The sequence below is a fragment of the Drosophila mojavensis genome, unplaced genomic scaffold (assembly GCF_018153725.1).
Source record: "Drosophila mojavensis isolate 15081-1352.22 unplaced genomic scaffold, ASM1815372v1 contig_136, whole genome shotgun sequence".
Classification (NCBI taxonomy): Eukaryota; Metazoa; Arthropoda; class Insecta; order Diptera; family Drosophilidae; genus Drosophila; species Drosophila mojavensis.
Genome location: NW_025318667.1, coordinates 646,052 through 664,310, shown reverse-complemented (window position 1 = coordinate 664,310; position 18,259 = coordinate 646,052). Strand labels below are relative to the sequence as shown.

At 53.1% G+C, this 18,259-nt stretch overlaps 1 protein-coding gene across 2 annotated transcripts in view; it reads right to left on the bottom strand.

Moving 5' to 3' along the window:
* The window catches only part of LOC6585703 (unconventional myosin-XV), a 42,108-nt gene that overhangs the window by 8,271 nt on the left and 15,578 nt on the right, over positions 1–18,259 (bottom strand). The window contains exons 2-4 of one of the 2 annotated variants that reach the window (XM_044011152.1): positions 17,656–18,006; positions 8,166–14,078; positions 6,909–8,102 (exon numbers count right to left, since the gene is read on the bottom strand). In XM_044011152.1, the coding sequence (XP_043867087.1) occupies positions 6,909–8,102; positions 8,166–14,078; positions 17,656–17,781 (7,233 nt within the window). In that variant the 5' untranslated portion in view covers positions 17,782–18,006. Of the gene's footprint in view, positions 1–1,422; positions 2,829–6,908; positions 8,103–8,165; positions 14,079–17,655; positions 18,007–18,259 lie in introns of those variants that run through there. The other variant, XM_044011150.1, reaches the window with a different exon arrangement.

The window sequence follows — 18,259 nt, the reverse complement described above, 5'->3', positions numbered from 1 at the left end:
CATTGAAAATGGGTTCAGGGAATAAAAACCAAATACAAATAGGAACTCATTCATCCACATGCCAGGCTGCATCCAGCCTCACTTTCGATTCCATCCATCATGCCTAAAGTTCAACTGGGCCCAATGCGAAAGTGAATATCCATAACTATATATCGATAGCCCGCATGTATCGACGAGGCATAATTCGTATTGAACAACGTTTTGAAGCCCAGCAGCCGAACCAATGCCAAGTGAGCCCTGAGCCAGCTACAATGAGTCGCCGCTGTCTGTTGTATAATCGACACCTTTGAACGCGCAGCTCTCAAAAGAGAAGATGAATGCGATGATGCTGTGGCTGTAGCTGTAACTGCAGCGAGCCGGATGATGTAAGCATGTGGTTCAGTTGGGTCGCCGGCCCTCTGTTTGCTAATAATGCGATTATGCGTTGATTAACTTAACCGTTAGCCCCGACACTCGCCGCCAAACTGTAAAGAGCTCGCATTTCTCTTCTTTTCCAGCTTTCCTCGACAATCACAATTTCATTTGCGTCTATGAGACGACTCTGTGAATTTTGGGCGAGTCTCTGCCATCAGAGATGTGACTTGATTTGTATCTGCAGCTCTTTCAATTGATCATTAATCAGCCTTAACTGTTCAACAGCTTTGGGAGACACATGATGGATAAAATAGATATAAATTAGCTTTAGTGTGTATTGCGAGGGCAGTCATCATACACAGAGATATCACATAGTTAACAAGCTGTCAATCTATCAATTTACCAATAGATCGATCTACCTATCGATAGATCCATCGAGAATATCAAATTCTATAATATGCTGTCAATCTATCAATTTAGCTATAAATCGATCTATCTATCGATAGATTCATCGAGAATATCCGACTCTCTAACACTCTCATGTGCTGTCATACCATATAGTCTTACGAACAAATAGTGAAACTGACAAATCTAATAGTATTCAAATATTATCTTGCATCAACTCCAAGCACATCTATCCACTATCTACACGAAGACCCAGAATCAACTGAGATTTAAGTAATAAAAGCTATACTCTTACAGTAAATGTTTCTTTAAGATATATTTTAAGCTCCCAAATAACTGTCTGAAACTCGACTTGAGCCTCGAGACAATATGAAGAAGAAGCTAGTAGAGAATGTTTGTGGAGTATCAACAGAGTATACAAGGCAATATATTCTTCAGCATGGGCATATGGGCATATCTGGCATATGCAGAGCTTATCTTAGTCAAACCCCTTAAAGCCTAACTATGTATGTAGTATCCCATAATATACAAGTTTTACGTTTGAACTAATCTTCAGCTTCTGCTACAGCTTCAGCTACTCCTAGTTTAATCGACCTTCTAGAGAGCATACCCCATTGTCCTTCGTATAGAATCGAGCACCTGAACCCGAAGACCTCTGCCTACCTCATTGGAGTTCATGGTCTCGAAACGTGCCAGAATTTCCTTGACTGATATCTTGGATTCCGTTGGCTCCTCCAATATTGTCTCCATGCGACTGACCGAGCCGCTGCTGGCGTTGCTGACGCGTCGCGTCTTATTGCCCAGCATGGGCAACGAAATGGGAATGGGGATGGGCAAGCTGATGGCGCTGGCTAATGTCGTTGCTGTGGAATCATTTGGATCCTGCTCCTGTTGTTGTTGCTGTTGCTGTTGCTGTTGCTGCTGCTGCTGCTGCTCCTCCTCCATCTGCTGCTGCTTCTCCTGCTCTTCCTCTCCATCATTGTTGTTGTTGTTGTTGTTACTGTTGTTGTTGTTGTCTCTTTGGTTAAGCCGTAGCTTGTAGTTGAGCTGCTCCTCGTAGCAGCACTCCTCGCACAAGCTGCCATTGGCGTTGATCGATGAGGCTGCCCCGCTGCAGCACTTGTACACGATGTCCTCCTCAACGCTCCACGCATTATCATAGTCCAAGCCACCGGCAGCGCCACCACCGCCCCCACCAGCCGCCGCAGCATTCGAGTTGGCCATCTCCAGGCAGCACTGCTCGTTGAGCTCGCGAATGCTCTCGTTGGTCAGCTGATCGAGATCGCTGCGACGGTGCAGCTGCAGCTGCAGCTGCTGGTGCTGGTGCTGGTGGTGCACCTGAGCCGCTGTGGTGCCCGTGATGTGTGCGATTTCAGCATCGTCCGAGTCCGTGTAGAGCAGCTCCGGCTGCTCCTCCTCGCAGCTATCCTGATCCGTTAGATTGTTCAGCGAATCCAGTGAAGCGCATTTCTCCGCCTCGCCGACCTCCTGCTGCACCACAGCCCCCTGCTGCTTCTGCTGCTGCTGCTGCTGTTGTTGCTGCTGTTGCAGCAGCTTGAAATTGTTGGCCTTATCGTGGTGCATTTTGTGTATCAGCGACTCCACTTTGTTCACAATGCTGCTGAACTTGTGCGGCACACTGCCGCCCACAATGCCGCCCACAATGCCGCCGCTGCCGCTGCCGTTGCTGCTGCGGCTGCTGCTGATGGATTCGTGGGTCCTCGTATCACAGGATTTGCTGCTTCGAACGCTGTGCGACATGTTGCACGGATTTGGAGCTGTTGTTGTTGTCGTCGCTTTTCGTTTGGCTTTTCGTTTGTCCGAAATTCCGAGGCGGCGGCGCGTGCCAGTGAAAGTTGCTAAGCCATAGAGCACAACTGGCCAAACTACTGCACGATCATCATGAATGCTTCACTATATTGTTTACACACGCACACCGAGAGCGAAGGAGAGAGAGAGAGAGGGGGGAGAGCGAGCGAGCGAGAGAGACACTCAGTGTTGATTTCGCGTAAATACGCTGCGTATACGTGATTTTTAGTCACTTTTTAGCCACTTTTTTAGCCACTATTTTTTAGCTACTTTTTCTGTTTGCAGTTTTTCAATTTTCGTGCAAGACCTGAATTTAATTTGATTTTTAATTTGCCTTTTGTCAGGCTATCGTTTCTGCTGCCACCTGACACCTGTCGAGAAGCCATCAAAATTTGTTCGAGCCACAAAAGCAGAAAAATCAACAACGAAAACGCTTGCAATGATGCCAACAATTGCAACAGGATGCTCAGAGCCGTTCATTGAACTTGAGCAGGCGAACAAGTTGAGTCGCACTGATGCGAATACAAAGAGATACATATGCATATATGGATTATCTAACTATTTGATAGATCTATAGATCAATAAGAAGGGAGAGAGAGAGAGAGAGAGAATTAAGGAAAGGGAAGGATAATAAGGAATCAATTTCAAATACAATCTTATTTTGCTTATTCATATAGGGCTAAATTAGAGCAGGAGTGCACGACTAGCACATACCCTGAGCCCCGCTGAAGGAGGAAGAGAGAGATATATAGTTGAGACGGATGCACAGATATAATAAATTAAACTCGAAATGTACTTTCAAATAGATCTTGAGTGTGCTTAGGCTCAACTATGGCCAAATATGACTACTTGAGGCGGGCAAGCCCGACTAACAGATACCTAGTCTTGTGCAGTTTCTAAGCTTCGAAGTTCTTGAGGACTAACGGAATTCAGTTATAGTATAAGCCTTGTTGAGGTCAAGTTGAAGTTGATATAATAAGTGAATGGCAATTTCAACTTAAGAAACTTTGAGACCGCCTTACTCGAGCGTTTCATATTAGCCTCTATGGAATAAGGAAGCCAGATTTTCAAGCTTGATTAATAATTTCCTGAATAGCTTCGGTATGATATTTGAAGGCAAATGAGGGAATGCGAAAATGCGTATATCGATTCAAATGCAGAATTTATAATAATCTGATCTCTCACACAGATATTGTCAAAAACAGCTGCGCATTCAAAAATAAATTATCTATACAGATCGATAGGTTAGATAACACCTGATCGTATATGCTCAAGCTGGTAAGCTCAGCATAGCAAGAGCTTGTCAATTCCTTTGAATTGCAATTCAGCAATAGAGTGTGAAACAAAACATTGTTTATAGTTTGATATGTCGTTCATTTATTGATATTCGTATTGTTTGCTTGGTTATTATGCATATTGGATATATGTGTATATGCTAAATTCCGTCAAATGTAGTCTGCCAATACGGAAGACTTTTCGGCATTGAAACGGGACAATTAAACGGACAATAGACTTCCCTGCGACAAAGAGCAGCAGAGAAGAAGAAAGAAACAAACTTATGTGAGGCTAACTTGCTTGAAGGCAACCTGAAGAAACGAGGCACAGGGCAACGTTGACAAAAGCTATTGATAGACTTGCCTATATACACATGCATATCATATACGGATATATATCTTATATATATACACATACTCATAATGCATATGCCAAAGAGAGCTGACAGATCTTCTTGATCAATTCTGCCTCTCCTGACAGATTCATTTTCCTATCCAAGCTCCATTTTAACAAATTTGAGTAGAAAATATCAACAATGATCCGCTTGTAAATCTTGTTAGACGTATTCCTTAGATAAGGAAATTTCTTTGAAGTATTAGAGAGATTCAATAGATTCCCATTGTAAACTTTGCTTTATATCATTTGTAGATCGATCTGAGGAATTTAATCAGAAGTGAGCCAGCTTCAAGTAGTTGATCCTCCATAGTATACAAATATATATAAATATATTTATTTATGAATAAATATTGATTCCAAATTGCAATTGCCTAGGCAGCGACACATTGAATATAAATAATCCTCCGGTTGCACTGACAACAAAACTTTGCTATATATATAATATTTCACTATATTTTTATACATATTTATGTCATATCATGTATATGCATATATATCTCTGAATTGTCATTCGAATGTCGCTCTCAAATCTCTTAGGCCCAGACATCGAACCGTTTTCTCTATGGGGTCAGGCACATAGAACGGCTAAGACACGATGTAAAGCACTCAAAACAAAAACTTGGCCAACAGAAAAAAAAAGATAACAGCAAATAAATCTTTATGAATCTGAAGAATTCGAATATCGACGAACGTTTTTTTCTTTCTTTCTTTTTTGCTTCAAGAAGCGCGCCGCGTGATGCCGTTAACGAACGCAACTGAAAACTGGGCAGAAACTGGTCAAAAGACCGACTTGACCAATACAGTCAGCCAGAAAAGAGAGAGAGAGAGAGAGAGTACCCAAGAGAGAAAGAGAGTGAAAAATGCAGCAGGGCCAAGCGGAGCGTAAAACTCCAAAAGAGAGAGAGAGAGAGAGAGAGCAAATGCTCAAAACGAGTAGTGCAACGGCTAAAGGTGTGCGTGGTCTGTGTGTGTGTGTGTGTGACTAACTGTTTTTTATTCGGCCAGCAGTCTTGAGCAGGTTTTGGAGCTAGCACCAAGTTTGGCGTTCGACTAGTTTTCACGCATAAAACTGAATTAAATTAAAATAACTAAAGCGAGCTGCATTCAAAGAAAAGCAGAAAGAGCCAATTGAGTGCGTATGAGTGAAATGTGAAGGAGCATTGAGGCAGTCAGTCAGAGCGTATATGGTCACACTAAAAAAGAGTGAGAGAGAAAGAGACTGACAAACTGTGATTGATGACTGCGAATGTGATAAGTGCGAACGAGTACATATATCAGGCAGTAAGTCACAGAGCATATCGCGTATACGGTCACACTGGCACTGAGAGAGAGAGGGACATAGCTCATAGAGTGATAAAGAGAGAGGGAGAGAGAGAGAGAGAGAGACTAAGACTGACTGATGGACTGACTGATCAACTGATAAACGAGTGCGAATACGAATTTGCAATGTGAAATGCGAGTGCGAACGAGTATTGAGACGGTCGGTCAGCGAGTATAGCACGTATATGGTCACCCTGGCGGACAGACAGACAGTGGGACAGAGGGACAGACGCAGCAAACCCACTGAGCTTCAAGCACGCGTGTAAAAATGCGCAAAACCAAACAGTTGAGAAGGCCAAAAGCAGAAGAAGAAGAAAGAGTGGCAAAAGTAGAAGCAACATAAAAGTAGGAGTGTGAGGGGCGAGAGGGGCGGTAGGGAGTGGCAGACAGACGTAAAGAGAAATTACAAATATTGTGCATGCATGTATGTACATGCACAGATGTCTGTACAAATATAGAGCAGAATGAAGGTCGCCCAAAAAACTCTCTGGGAGAGCTGAGGAATGGAAAGGTGCGATGTGAGAGGCGAAAATATGTTTATGAATATATGTGAAGCATACACTATATAAAGGTGATATATAGCATATCAGATATGGGATATAATTATAAAGAATAGGCATAGGTAAGATCTATATTAAAGCAGAAGAGGTGAAAAAGAAGAAGAAAGCCAGAGTGCGGAGAGGAAGAGCCGTGGTAAACATGCAGATCAAATGAATGTGGAGTAGCAGCAGATAAAGATAAAGATGAGATAGAATCTTAAGGCTTTGAACAGTATTAAAGCTCTGCTGGGAAGAAGACAAGAGAAGCTTTACTAGCTAATAATGTGAGAGGCGCCAATAAGGAAAAAAGCTAAAGTTTCGAAATAGACCTAAAAAAACAACTCGATTTGTTGAATGAAATACAATCTCTATTTCAGAAAGTCTTTCCCTAGGCAACTTTCAATCCGACGACTTTCAGCTTTGACGCTCGCTTTTGCTTAAATTAATTCAAATCGAGCTTAAAGCTGCGCCCAGCCCTAATGGATGCTAACGGTGCAAAGCTTTCAAACATTTACTATGCAAAGTGCTCACATGAAGACACGACGAGCAGATACCCTACAAACGATGCAGACGATCAATCAACTGGTAGCTCACTAGTTCACTAGTTCACTCAGCAGCGACTCATATTGGTTCATCCTTGCCCATTCACTGAACTAGTTCGCTATTTCGTTCCAGCGCCCTCTAGTTCAAGCTCAAGATGAACTCATCTTGCTCTGCTGTTACAGGTAAATGCTTAAAACCAATATACCCCATATATACCAATATAACCCCATATACTACCTCTATTGGACAAACAGACTTGTGGCTTACCTTTCGGAACTCCTGCACAAAGGACGTGATCATCGTCTGGATGGCCGCGGCCCGAGAGGCGTGCAGCGCCAGGTGCTTGCCGTTGCGCAGATTGAGCTGCAGGGCGGCTGGGCGTGGCAGGGTGACAGCGTTCTGTATTTCGGCAAAGGATATAGCCTGGACGACAATCAGGTAGTCGGCGTCGCGCCGGGCCAGGTAGAGGCCGCTGTGCGAGACGCCCATTATGGAGACATCCGGGTAGAGCGGAGCGCCCTGGACGGCAAAGAGTCGCGCGAAGTACAGGGGCCAGTCCCGGGCCATGTCGACGAGGTGGCGCTTGACCAGGGCGCGCACCTGCTGCCCGCGCGCCGCGAGGGTGTCCACGCTCACGCCGTGCCCGTGCAGCATATTCAGGGCGGCGTTCTTCTCCTGGGGCGTGATGCGCAGGCAGGGCGTGACGCCGAACACGTCGCTCAGCACCTGAGCGAAGAGCAGGTCCAGGGCGACCGGCGGGCCGATGGGCTCGTGCGGCTGGAAGACCTCCTTGCGCACGCGCAGCTTCCATGGCACCCGGTTGTAGGTGAGGCAGGCGCTGACCGTGGTATTCGAGGGGCTGGCCGCCGGCGTCACGGCTGCTGGCGGCGGTGGCACTGGGGCGGGCACCACCACAGCCGGCAGGCTGGAGTCGATGGACTCCTCGCGCGCCGAGCTGGCGGAGCTCTTGCGCTTGCGCTCGTGCTCGTATTTCTGGGCCATGTGCGTCCGGAATGTAGCGGGCGTTGAGGCGAGCGACTCCCGCTCCCGCTCGCGCTCCCTCTCTCGCTCCCTGTCTCGCTCCCTCTCCCTCTCGCGCTCCCTCTCCCTCTCTCTGAGCTTGGCGCCCGTGTTGTCCATGCTGGCTTGAATCACTCTTGGCGGCGCTGGCTGATAGACCTTGTGGCTCTCCTTCTCGCGCTCCACCTGCCGCAGCTCGTAGAGCCGTTCGCGTTCCCGTTCCCGCTTCTCGCGCTCCTTTTCGCTGCCGCTGCCCGAGGCGGGGCCCTCCACCTCGGCGCGATCCCACACGGACTCGGAGTAGTCCTCGCGGTCCCTCGACCGACTGCGACTGCGGGAGCGCTCCCGCTCGCTCTGCAGCTCCTGCTCCCAGACAGCGTGCGACGACGACGACAGCTGCTGCTGCTGCTGCTGCTGGTGGTGGTGGTGGTTCTGCTGTTGGTGGTGCATCTGCATCTGCAACTGTTGCTGCTGCTGCATCTGCTGCTGCTGCTGCAGCTGCATGGGCTGCCTGACGGCGCCGAACGTGTCGCGCTCCTGCCGCTGTATGAAGGCCGGCACGTGCTCCTTGCGGTAGTCGGGCTCGGGCTCGCTCAGCTCCACGGGCGGACTCTGCGGCGCTGGCGGCGGCGCCGGTGGTGCCATGCTGGGCGGCCTAATGGGCGGCGGCGGCGCAGGCACATTCGGCGCCGGCGGCAGCAGCACGCCCGGCCAGGCGCTGGGCGGCGCCGGCACGGGCATCGGGGGTGGCGACAGCTTGCCCTCCATGCGCTCGATTTGGGTGCGCACCGTGGGCAAGGCCTCGCTGGAGCTGGAGCTGGCATTGGCGCCAGCGAAGAGTCCGCCCAGCTGCTGCTGCAGCATCAGCTTGCGCGTGTCCTCCAGCTTGGCCGGGGCCCGCTGGTCCGACTTGTTCGAGACAGTCGAGCGCACCGAATGGCCCGCTGTCACCTGCTCCAGGCGCTGGCGCATCTCCGAGCTGAGCTTCAGCTTGCCCACGCTGCCCGGCGGCGGCCGGTCGGCCCCAATCTCAAAGCTCTTCTTCGCCAGCTTCGTGGCTGTAATTGTGGTTGTGGTGGTGATAGCCGCTGTGGTTTGATTCACTTGCATTTGCTGCTGGTGCTGGTGCTGATGCTGATGTTGGTGCTGCACTGCATCCTGGACATCTCGCCCATTGCTCTCCAGTCGTATGCTGCTGCGCATCAGCTGAGGCGTTGGACTCTTGCTAGACTCGATCTCGAACTCCTCCCACTCGATGGCCGTGTGCTGCTGCGCCTGGGGCGTGGTCTTGCGCTGCTGCTGGCGCAGCTTGAAGGCGAAGAAGTCCTCCTCGGTTTGGAACTGCGGCTCGCCCTGCGGCGGCGGCCAGCGCCACTTGCCAATGCGCACAGTCTTCGCGCGGCCGTACGGATCCAGGAAGTGGCGCGTCTCCGACGGATCCTTGCCCTCGAGTGGTGGCGGCATCGGTGGTGGCGGCGGCGGCGCCGGCGGCTGCATGCCAGCAGTCGCCTCCATGACCAAGCTGCTCGACCTGGTGCTCGTCAGCAGCGTCGTTGTCTTCAGCCTCAGCGGCGGCGGCGAGATGGGCGCTGCGGGCGGCGATCCACCACCACTGCCATTGCTGACGCTCGCAATTGGATTGGCACTCGCGCTGGTCGTGGCGTTCGCTGCCTGCTGGCTGAGCAGCGTCTGCAGCGCCTGGTTCTGGGCGAGCAGCTGCTGCTGTATCTGCAGGTTCTGCGCCATGGCGGACTGGAGGAAGGCGCGCTGCACCTGCTGCTGGTAGAGCGAGGCGGCGGGCACGGCGTCCGGCTCCCCGCCCGGCAGCTGCATCAGCTGGTGTATGAGTGGATCTGCGGCTCCTGCTTGGCTGTGCTCGGTGCTGCCGCCGCCCTTGATGCTGGCCACCAGCTGTGCCTGGGAAGCGAGTGTGCCCAGCGACTCATCGAGGGTGAGCTCCAAGAAGTCCGCCAGATCGACAGAATCCTGCTCGAGCTCCTCCTGCCTCCTGCCGCCTCCCTTGATGCATGCCACCAGCTGGTGCTGCGAGGCAAGTGTGTCCAGGCCATTGTCCAGGGAGAGGTCCATAAACCCTGCCAGATCGGGAGAATCCTGCCCAACTTCCTTATCCTTCGCCAGATCCTGTGGCATGTTCAAAAGCAGCAGCTCATCTATAAACTCCTCCAGCTCTGCCTGATCGTGCTTGACTTCCGACAGTTCGTCCGAATTGTTCAGCAGGAGCAGCTCGTCTATAAACTCCTCCAGATCGGCCTGACTCTCTTGGTCCGTTTTCCTACTGCCCGCTGGCTGCTCATCTACGCAGCGCTCAGCAGGGTGACTGCCACGTATGCTGGCGGCCAGGGAGCGCGCGTCGGATAGCTCGTCCAGTGAGCCGTCGAGCACGGGACTGAACAAGTCGTCCAGGAACTGGTCCACATCGGAGGCCTGGGAGGGCACGCGCACGCGCCGCACGTGGGAGGCCAGCGAGGGCGCCTCACTGGTGTCCGACATGGCCGAGGAGCGCGTCGCATACTCCGACTTGTCCATGTTGTACTTGCTGGAGTGGGCCGAGCCGTGCGAGGCGGCGTGCGAGCGGCGTCCGGCATGCTGCGACTTCTGATAGCGCGGCGCCGACTCCTTGCCCATGGGGGCCAGGCGCTCGGCCGAGTGATAGCGATCGTTGAGGCGGCTCTCCGAGAGGCCCAGCGCCAGGGTGTGCAGCGGCGACTCCTGCGAGTCGCTGTCGGGCAGCGGCAGCTGCTGGCTGCCCATGTCGGAGGCCAGCAGATCATCCAGCGACTTGGAGCGCGACTTGGACTGGGCGCCCGGCAGCAGATGCGGCGTAATGGGCTCCTCTGTGCGCTCGAAGTAGCGCTCGTTCAGGGCAGAGCTGCGCGAGAGCAGCTCCCGACTGCTGCGACGCTGCGGCTGAGCGGGCTCCTCCTGCTCCCTCTGCTGCTCCCGCTTGGCCGCCGTGGTGGGTGGTGCGGGTGGCGGCACGCCAGGCCGCTTCACGGCCTCCGGCAGCGAGGTGCGCGCGAACTTCGCGCCGGAGCGCAGCAAGTCGCTGCGCGGAGCCGGGAAGGCGGGGCACAGCTCCTTCTCGGCAATCAGATCCATGACATAGTCCAGGCCGCAGCTGTCCGTCAGCTGCTGGCCGTCGTCGAGGACCAGGGTCCAGCCACGACTGGCCACACCCAGGGTGGACACAGCCAGGGCGGCCGCCTCCTCGCAGCTGGTCCAGGAGTCGACGGCGACCGTCTGGGTGGCCTCGTCGGGCAGGGTCAGGGGCAGCGCCATGTCGCAGCCGCGCGACAGGGCGCGCCACTCCAGCCAGGCGGGCACGAAGCTGCGGCAGGCCGCCGCGCCCGACGGGCTGCTCTGCTGGCGCAGCAGCTGCCGCTGCAGCATCTGGCGGTCGCTGGCCGGCGCCTCATCCGTGACGAACTTGAGCAGGTACTTGCTGAACGCCGGGCTCGGCTGGAAGCAGCACAGGCACTGCCCGAGCAGCTGCCAGAGGCGGACCGACTGGGCCGACTCGGCGCCGTGCAGCTGGTTGCAGAGCTGGACGAGGATCTCGTCGCGCAGGCCGCGCGAGCTGAGCGCCTTGTGGACGATGTAGTCCGAGAGCAGCTTCTCCTTGGCGCCCTCGCCCTCGAGCGCCTTGTCGCTGCTCCAGCGCAGGATGAGCTTGAAGACAGCCAACGCGTCCTGGAAGTCCTGGTCCCGCGAGGCGGCGCGCGTCAACAGCGGCGCCGTTATCGGCTCCCTGCGCGGCTGCAGCCGCAGTCCGTTGCAGTAGACGCTGCTGAACTTGCCGAAGCTGAACTGGGCCAGGTCCGAGGGCAGCTGAGCACTGGCGGCCGGCGGGCCGGGCACCGTTCCGAGCACCTTGACCAGGTGCCGGTCGCTGTGCGGCGGCGTCCAGCCCTGCAGCTTCGAGTAGATGAAGGCCAGCTCGGCGGGTATGTCCAGGTAGCTCAGCTGGCTGCGCTCCAGGTTGGCCTGCTTGGCCTCGCGGGCCTCGCGCGCGCGCTGCGCTGCCTCGCGCGCCTCCTGCCGGCGCCGATGGTCGGAGCGCAGCTGCTGCACGCGCCGCCGCGCCTGCTTGCCGCGCCACAGGCGCTGCGCGGTGAGCGCGCCGCGACGCAGCCGCTCGTAGCGCTGCTGCTGGCGCTGTCCGCGCCAGCGCGCCTGCAGCCGCGTCGCAGCCGCTTGGCGTCGCGCCAGCTGCCGGCGCACCAGCATGCCGCGCACGTGCCGCTGGATGTGCACCGCCGCCTGGCGCAGGCGCTCGGTGCGGCCGCTCTCCAGGGAGCGGTGCAGCGCCTCGCGCAGGAAGACGCGCGTGGCGCCGAGCTGGTAGTCGGGCCCCTCCACGCCGGTGCGCGGCATGGACTCCAGCAGCAGGCGGCAGAGCTCCCGGTAGGGCGTGCCGCGGGCCAGGGGCGTGCCGAGCAGGTGCCTGTAGCGCTCCACGAAGTGCTGGAAGCGCAGGCGCACGGGATAGCCGCGCTGCCGGATCTGGATGGTGTCCAGCATGCCGAGGTAGCGCAGCTGCTGCAGCACGCAGGGCATGTCCATGCGCAGCGGCTGCTTCTCCTGGTTGGGCTTGATGCAGCGCACGAACCAGGGGTGGCAGCGGCCCATCGACTGCAGCAGCTGCTGCAGCGAGTCCGCGAACCGGGCCGCCACAGTGGGCGTGCGCGGCTTCATGGTGACGAAGCGTCCGTTGCTGCCCTTGGGCAGGGTCTTGCCGGCGTCCCGCTGGGCGCGCAGCTGCTTGGTCAGCTCGCTGACCAGGGGCAGCCGACTCGTGGCCAGCAGCTCGAGCACATCGCAGCGCAGCGCGTCGCGGTTCTTGTCCAGAAATCCGTCCACGCAGTACCACACCTGTCCGGCGTAGTGGGTGATGCCGAACTCCTGGGCGCCGATCCGGGGGCGCGCGTACAGCTCGTTCAGCGCGTGGTTGTAATGGCATTTCTCGAGGAAACTCAGGTCGGTGGCACGCGGAAAATTCGACTCGTCGTCGAGCAGGTGGCAGATGCCGACCGGCTTCTTGGCCAGCAGATGTATGACCGGCAGATTGTCGTCCCAGGCGAGCGGCGTCCACTCCAGGCGCTCCCGGGCGTACTCGGCCTGCTCGAGCTTGAACACGTGCTTGTTGAAGTACAGCTGGAGGTTCTCGTTGGCGTAGTTGATGCACAGCTGCTCGAAGCTATTCTCGGCCAGGTCCTCGAACCCGAAGATGTCCAGTATGCTGATGCGATGGGCGTCGTGGGTGCCGCCCTTCTGCACGATCGAGTTGATGCGCGACACCAGCCAGTTGAAGAGGCCGGCGTAGAGGGCCTTGGCGAACGCGTCTCTGGCGTCCAGGGCCTGGTCGATGCCCAGCGGCGTGTGCAGCCGCTCGGCCCGCGCCTCGGTGGTGCGGCTCGTCAGCGCACGGTGCATGCCCTCGGCGCTGATGTGCAGCAGGTGGGCGGCCCACTTGATCTCGGCGTCGGAGCCGATCTCCACGCCCTCCTGGCCGTGCCGCAGCTGCCGGCGGTGGAAGTAGACGTTGCCCAGGTGCAGCACCGCAGCCAGCACCCTCACAATGCTCTCGCGCTCGCCCTCGGTGACGCCGAGCACCTGCATCGCGCTGAGCAGCGAGGCCCAGTCGACGCGGCCGCTGGCGCAGTCCGTCGCGCCCTGGTTCAGATAGAAGTACTTGTCCGCCTCGAGCAGCCCGTACTTGGCGCGCTCCGCCTCGCTCAGTCCGCCCAGCATCTCGTAGAAGACGTGGTAGTTGCGCTCCCCCGGCGCCTGGGTCACAATGCGCGACTTCTCCAGCAAGTACTGCGTTATCTTGGCGCCCACGATGGCGCCGCTCTTGAAGTAGACCTCGAGGTACTTGCCGAACCTGGAGCTGTTGTCGTTGCGAGCGGTTCGCGCGTTGCCGAAGGCCTCCAGCAGGGGCGCCGCCTCCAGGATTTGCTCTGTGATCACGGCCGAGGCGCTGCCCCCGCCGGGCACCACGGCGGCCAGGTACTGCATCACCAGCTTCGTGGACTCCGTCTTGCCCGAGCCGGACTCGCCGGAGATAACCACCACCTGGGGCGAGGGCAGCGCCGCATGCGCTGCGGCGCCGATCGCAAACAGATGTGGAGGCAGGGCGCCCAGCGGACGTCCGGCGTACTGCTTGGCCACCTCCAGGCCGTAGGCATCGGGGAACATCTTGTACGGATTGACCGCTATGAGTATGCTGCCGGCGAACGTGTAGATCAGTCCCTTGTCGTAGCGCAGTCGCAGGTTCCAGAGCAGCGACGCCTCGTGCAGGTCGTCCAGCATCGTCATGTCCTCCACGCCGCTGCTGCCCAGGTCCTGGCGGGCTCGCAGGCTGCCCTCGCCTGGCTGCAGGGCGAACGTTTGTGCCTGTGCGTGAAAGGAACTTCGATTAGTTGGGACTCAATTGAAACTAGATTTACGGAATGTGGATTTACAGGACGTTAAGCTGTCGAAAGTCGGGGAATATTCAGGAAGAGCGAATAGTAGGGAAATCTAAGACATGGTCAGGGCATCTAATCTCAGCACACGAAATGTGAGTCTTGCGAAAATCTAAGACTGAGCAAGACATTGGATGAGGAGAGGCTGACTTCCGGTAGAGGATTTTCGTTAGCTTTACGATGCTCCTCTCGAGAATGGGACAAGTTATCTTCATGGGAATTTTATGGGAAGCTGTTGCAGCTTTTGCTTTTCTATTTTCATTCGTATCTTTTGGTATCTTGAAGTGCGCTGGGATAAGCTCCATTGATGCCTCCTCTGCCGCGCACAGCTGCTGCATGGAGCAGCTTTAATTTATAAGCTGATGAGCGTGGCGAAGCAAGAGCCTCCAATGGAATTTGTCAAGCTGCTGTTGCAGCCAAGAAGTTTAGTTAAACTGCATGGGAGCCAGAAGAGTCGCTGGGGCTAATTGGATTTTTGTTGGCGGAGCGGAATTAGAGACGGATTTTAGAATTTACCATCACGTCGCTGCAGAGTGTGGAGAGGCGCTTCACCACCTGCGGGTAGCGGCACTTGAGGCGATGCTGTCGGCGCAGCAGCAACTGTTGCTGCTGCAGCGGAGACTGCTGGGCGAACAGCTCATCCAGATCCTCGAGGCTGGCCGGGCGCTGGCGGCGCAGCACGTGAGGCGACAGCAAGGCCAGCGATGGCGACTGAGCCGGACTGGGGGTCACGGAGCCGCAGCCGCTGCCGCGCTGCCATGGCTCCAGGTGGAAGCGTACGATGCGCATCTATCGACTGCCGATAATGGACTATCGACTATCGAATAGAACTGATAACTGATAACTGATAACCGAGAACCGAGAACAACAACAACAACAACAATACGAAAACGAAACGTCGTTGGCCGCCGTCTCGAATGCAACTGAAAGGAATCAAGAGCCAAGCGTCGAGACTTCGCTACAGTTTTTCCCCCCAACCGAAGCGCCTCGCCCCGCCTCCTCTCCGGCTGCCGATGCCTAAACGGTGTTTTTATTCGTTTGCTTTTTCTGAAAGCCAATCAATTGAAACAAGTTTTGCTTTATTTTTTGTATTTTCTATTTCGAAAGATGAGACGCCTCCTGACCAACTGGCAGCCACTTTTGGAGAGAGAACAACGGAACAGGCGAAAAACCTGTCGCATGTCGTTAGCTTTGATCTCAATTCCATTAAGAGAAGAACTCTCTCTACCTAACCCCCACTCCTGCCTCCCTCTCTCTCTCTCTCTCACTCCATCTCCTTCTCTCTTGCTGAGCAGCACTTTCTCCAAGAGCCAAAGCAGAACCAGTTGAACTCTTTAATTCTTTGTCGCACACACGCGCTGCAGCAACATTTCGATAATTGTTATCGATAAAGCTAGCAGCTCAGCCAATTAAACGAGCTATCGAAGAAACACCTCATAGAACTGAGCATGGCAAATGTCTTAGCTCGTCAACCTATATGGATCTATCTCTCATCAGATTATCAATACCTATTGTCTATAGACAGCTTATGTAGGGAGCATTAATATGCTAAATAAATACTCTACTTTACTTTAGCTACATATCGATATGTTTGAATTGATATCTAAATGGTCTCCATTAAGATCTTAACACTTACATTTCCAACTAGTTTTATTATATCGTATATACATTTTCGATTAATTGATTACTCCAAATTGCATCTGTTATCGATTATGTGAGTTTCATTGAATCGGCAAGTCCACTGCAACCCACAATTTTTGAAAAATCTATTCATTTTCAAATAATTTTTAGCATTAATCGATCACTCGAGAGCTTTTTATATACAATAATCGATTTTCATTTAGAAATTAAATCGTTTGCTTCCACAGACTTCAAGCTCATAAATCGTTCAGTTCCTCGTAGATATTTCGAGATTTACCTCTGAGCTAAGCTCACTCAATGGCTCTATTTGGGCTTTGAGGCGCTTTCAGAGCTCAGCTAATTGCAGTTCTTGCTCGAGCAGGGGCTAATTTGCTGTTGCTGCAACCTAGCTGAAATGTTTCTGTCGTTTCTTTTTCTTCGGGCCTAACAAGTTGTTGTCTGGCTTCGAACAGGATATACACTGAATGCTGTGTGTAAGCGTGTGTGTGTATGAGTGTGCGTGTGTGACAAACTAAAGTGTAGTATGCGAGCCAGTTTGGGAACGCATGTTTATAGTCAGAGAAACAGGGTATATTGGCTCAGCTAATTATCTAGCAAGCAATCGATACTTATCGATCTAATTTGGTTTTCAACAAAGAGGATAGAGAGTAAAGGTTTACTAAGGAGGGAAAAGGTCTACTGGACTGAATATGTCATGGGTAATGAGTATTGTGCAACTGCGTATACCCGACATGGTAGATTACGAATTCTTAGTCGTGAACTCTCGTCTGCCAGCAGCAACTGCAACGCCGACTGCGACTGCAACGGCATCGGTAACTGTTAGCAGCTATTAGCCTCAGTCGCAGCATCAGTCGCAGCCTCAGCTGCACCAGCATCGGTTGCAGCCTCCGGCTGACAGACGCTCGACTCTCCTCTCGGACAGTCGGAGTTAATTGCAAAGGAAAAAGGAAACGAAGCCGGCAGTCGCTGCCGGCAGTCAGTCGCTGCTAAGCAATTAGAGAGAGACAGGGAGACAGAAAGAGAGAGAAAGACGGCAAGACGCAGAGCGTTGAGCTGAGAATCGCATACAAAACACTTCCGTTTGGCGGCCACCAAATTGGCAACTGGGCACTTTGGCCAACGCCCCAGAGTTCCCAATGACCAAAAGACCATTTGCCAAGCCATGAATTCCACGTGTTGCCACAAGCGAATCTCATTTGATATTTTTCAACTCGCTGACAGGTGAAAATAGTGAAAAGCAGTCATAAAAGTGGAGGAGAGTGCCCTTGAGTAAGTGGACCAGTGCTCGACTGGCAGATGCCCTATAGAACGCAATATTAAGCCAACATCTATCGATAAATATCGATTATAAGGGAAGCAATTATTTAAGCAGAAAGCATGATATGCGAAGGCCGGAAAAGAGGAAAATGAGAAGATTAGCTCTAGATTAACTGTACACAAAATTCTATTTTTCGAGAGATCGAGAGATCCATTAAAATCGAAATCGATCATAATTTATATTGATGGATTTAAAAGATATGATATGCAATCAAAAAATCAAATATAATGAAATATTGATGCGATTGTACATCGAACATACAAATTCGTTAATCGATAACTATCGATCAACGGCGACTGTTAGAACGGCAGCACAAGAAATGTCAACGTAATGAAAGAAATAACTGGTGTATTATAACCATATGAACTTAAGGCATCGATACCCGTATTTATTAGTAAGAGAGAGATAGAGAGAGATGGAGCAGAAATAGGTAATAGAGAAATCAGAGTAATACAACGACATTAATCGATTTGGCCTCCATATTACTTGCAGACTTGAAGCTTAACATCTCGCAAGCACACTCCAAATGCGTCGATCGTCTACTCACCTTGCCCTTGATCATGGCCTGAACGACGATCACCTGGGCGGCGCGATGCACTTCCTGGATCTCGCCCGGTATTGGATGCCCGACGCCCGGGTCGAACCACACCAGATCCCCCTCGGCCCAGTCCATGGCTCAGTCAGCTTTGGATCGAAGCGCTATATATCTCTCGCTATATAAACACGCGATCAGCCGATGATCGTGCAGCAGCTGCCTTTTCCAAGCCAATTATTCGCCAATTATTAATATCAGGTGTTTTTGCTTCTCTTTTCTGCTTCAGCTTCTTCTCCTTCGACTCTGCTGCGGGAGGGAAAAACGGGAGCTGGCAAAGTCTTCAAGCCGCGGGCTGATGCATTGCTGTAAAAGTAGAAAATAAGAAAAACATTTGATTAAAAAACATTTCACACACAGCCAACAACAACAAACAGAGAAAAAAAGTGACAAAAAATTCACGTAATTATTTCACCTCTCTATAAAATGCCTTATCAGAGAGCTGCCCTCCCCTCGTCTCCTTCTGCCACCTCAACAATCACTTGTCATTGTCATTCGAGAGATGTGAGCATGTGTGTGTGTGTGTGTATACTATTCACACTCACTGCTGCACAGGCGA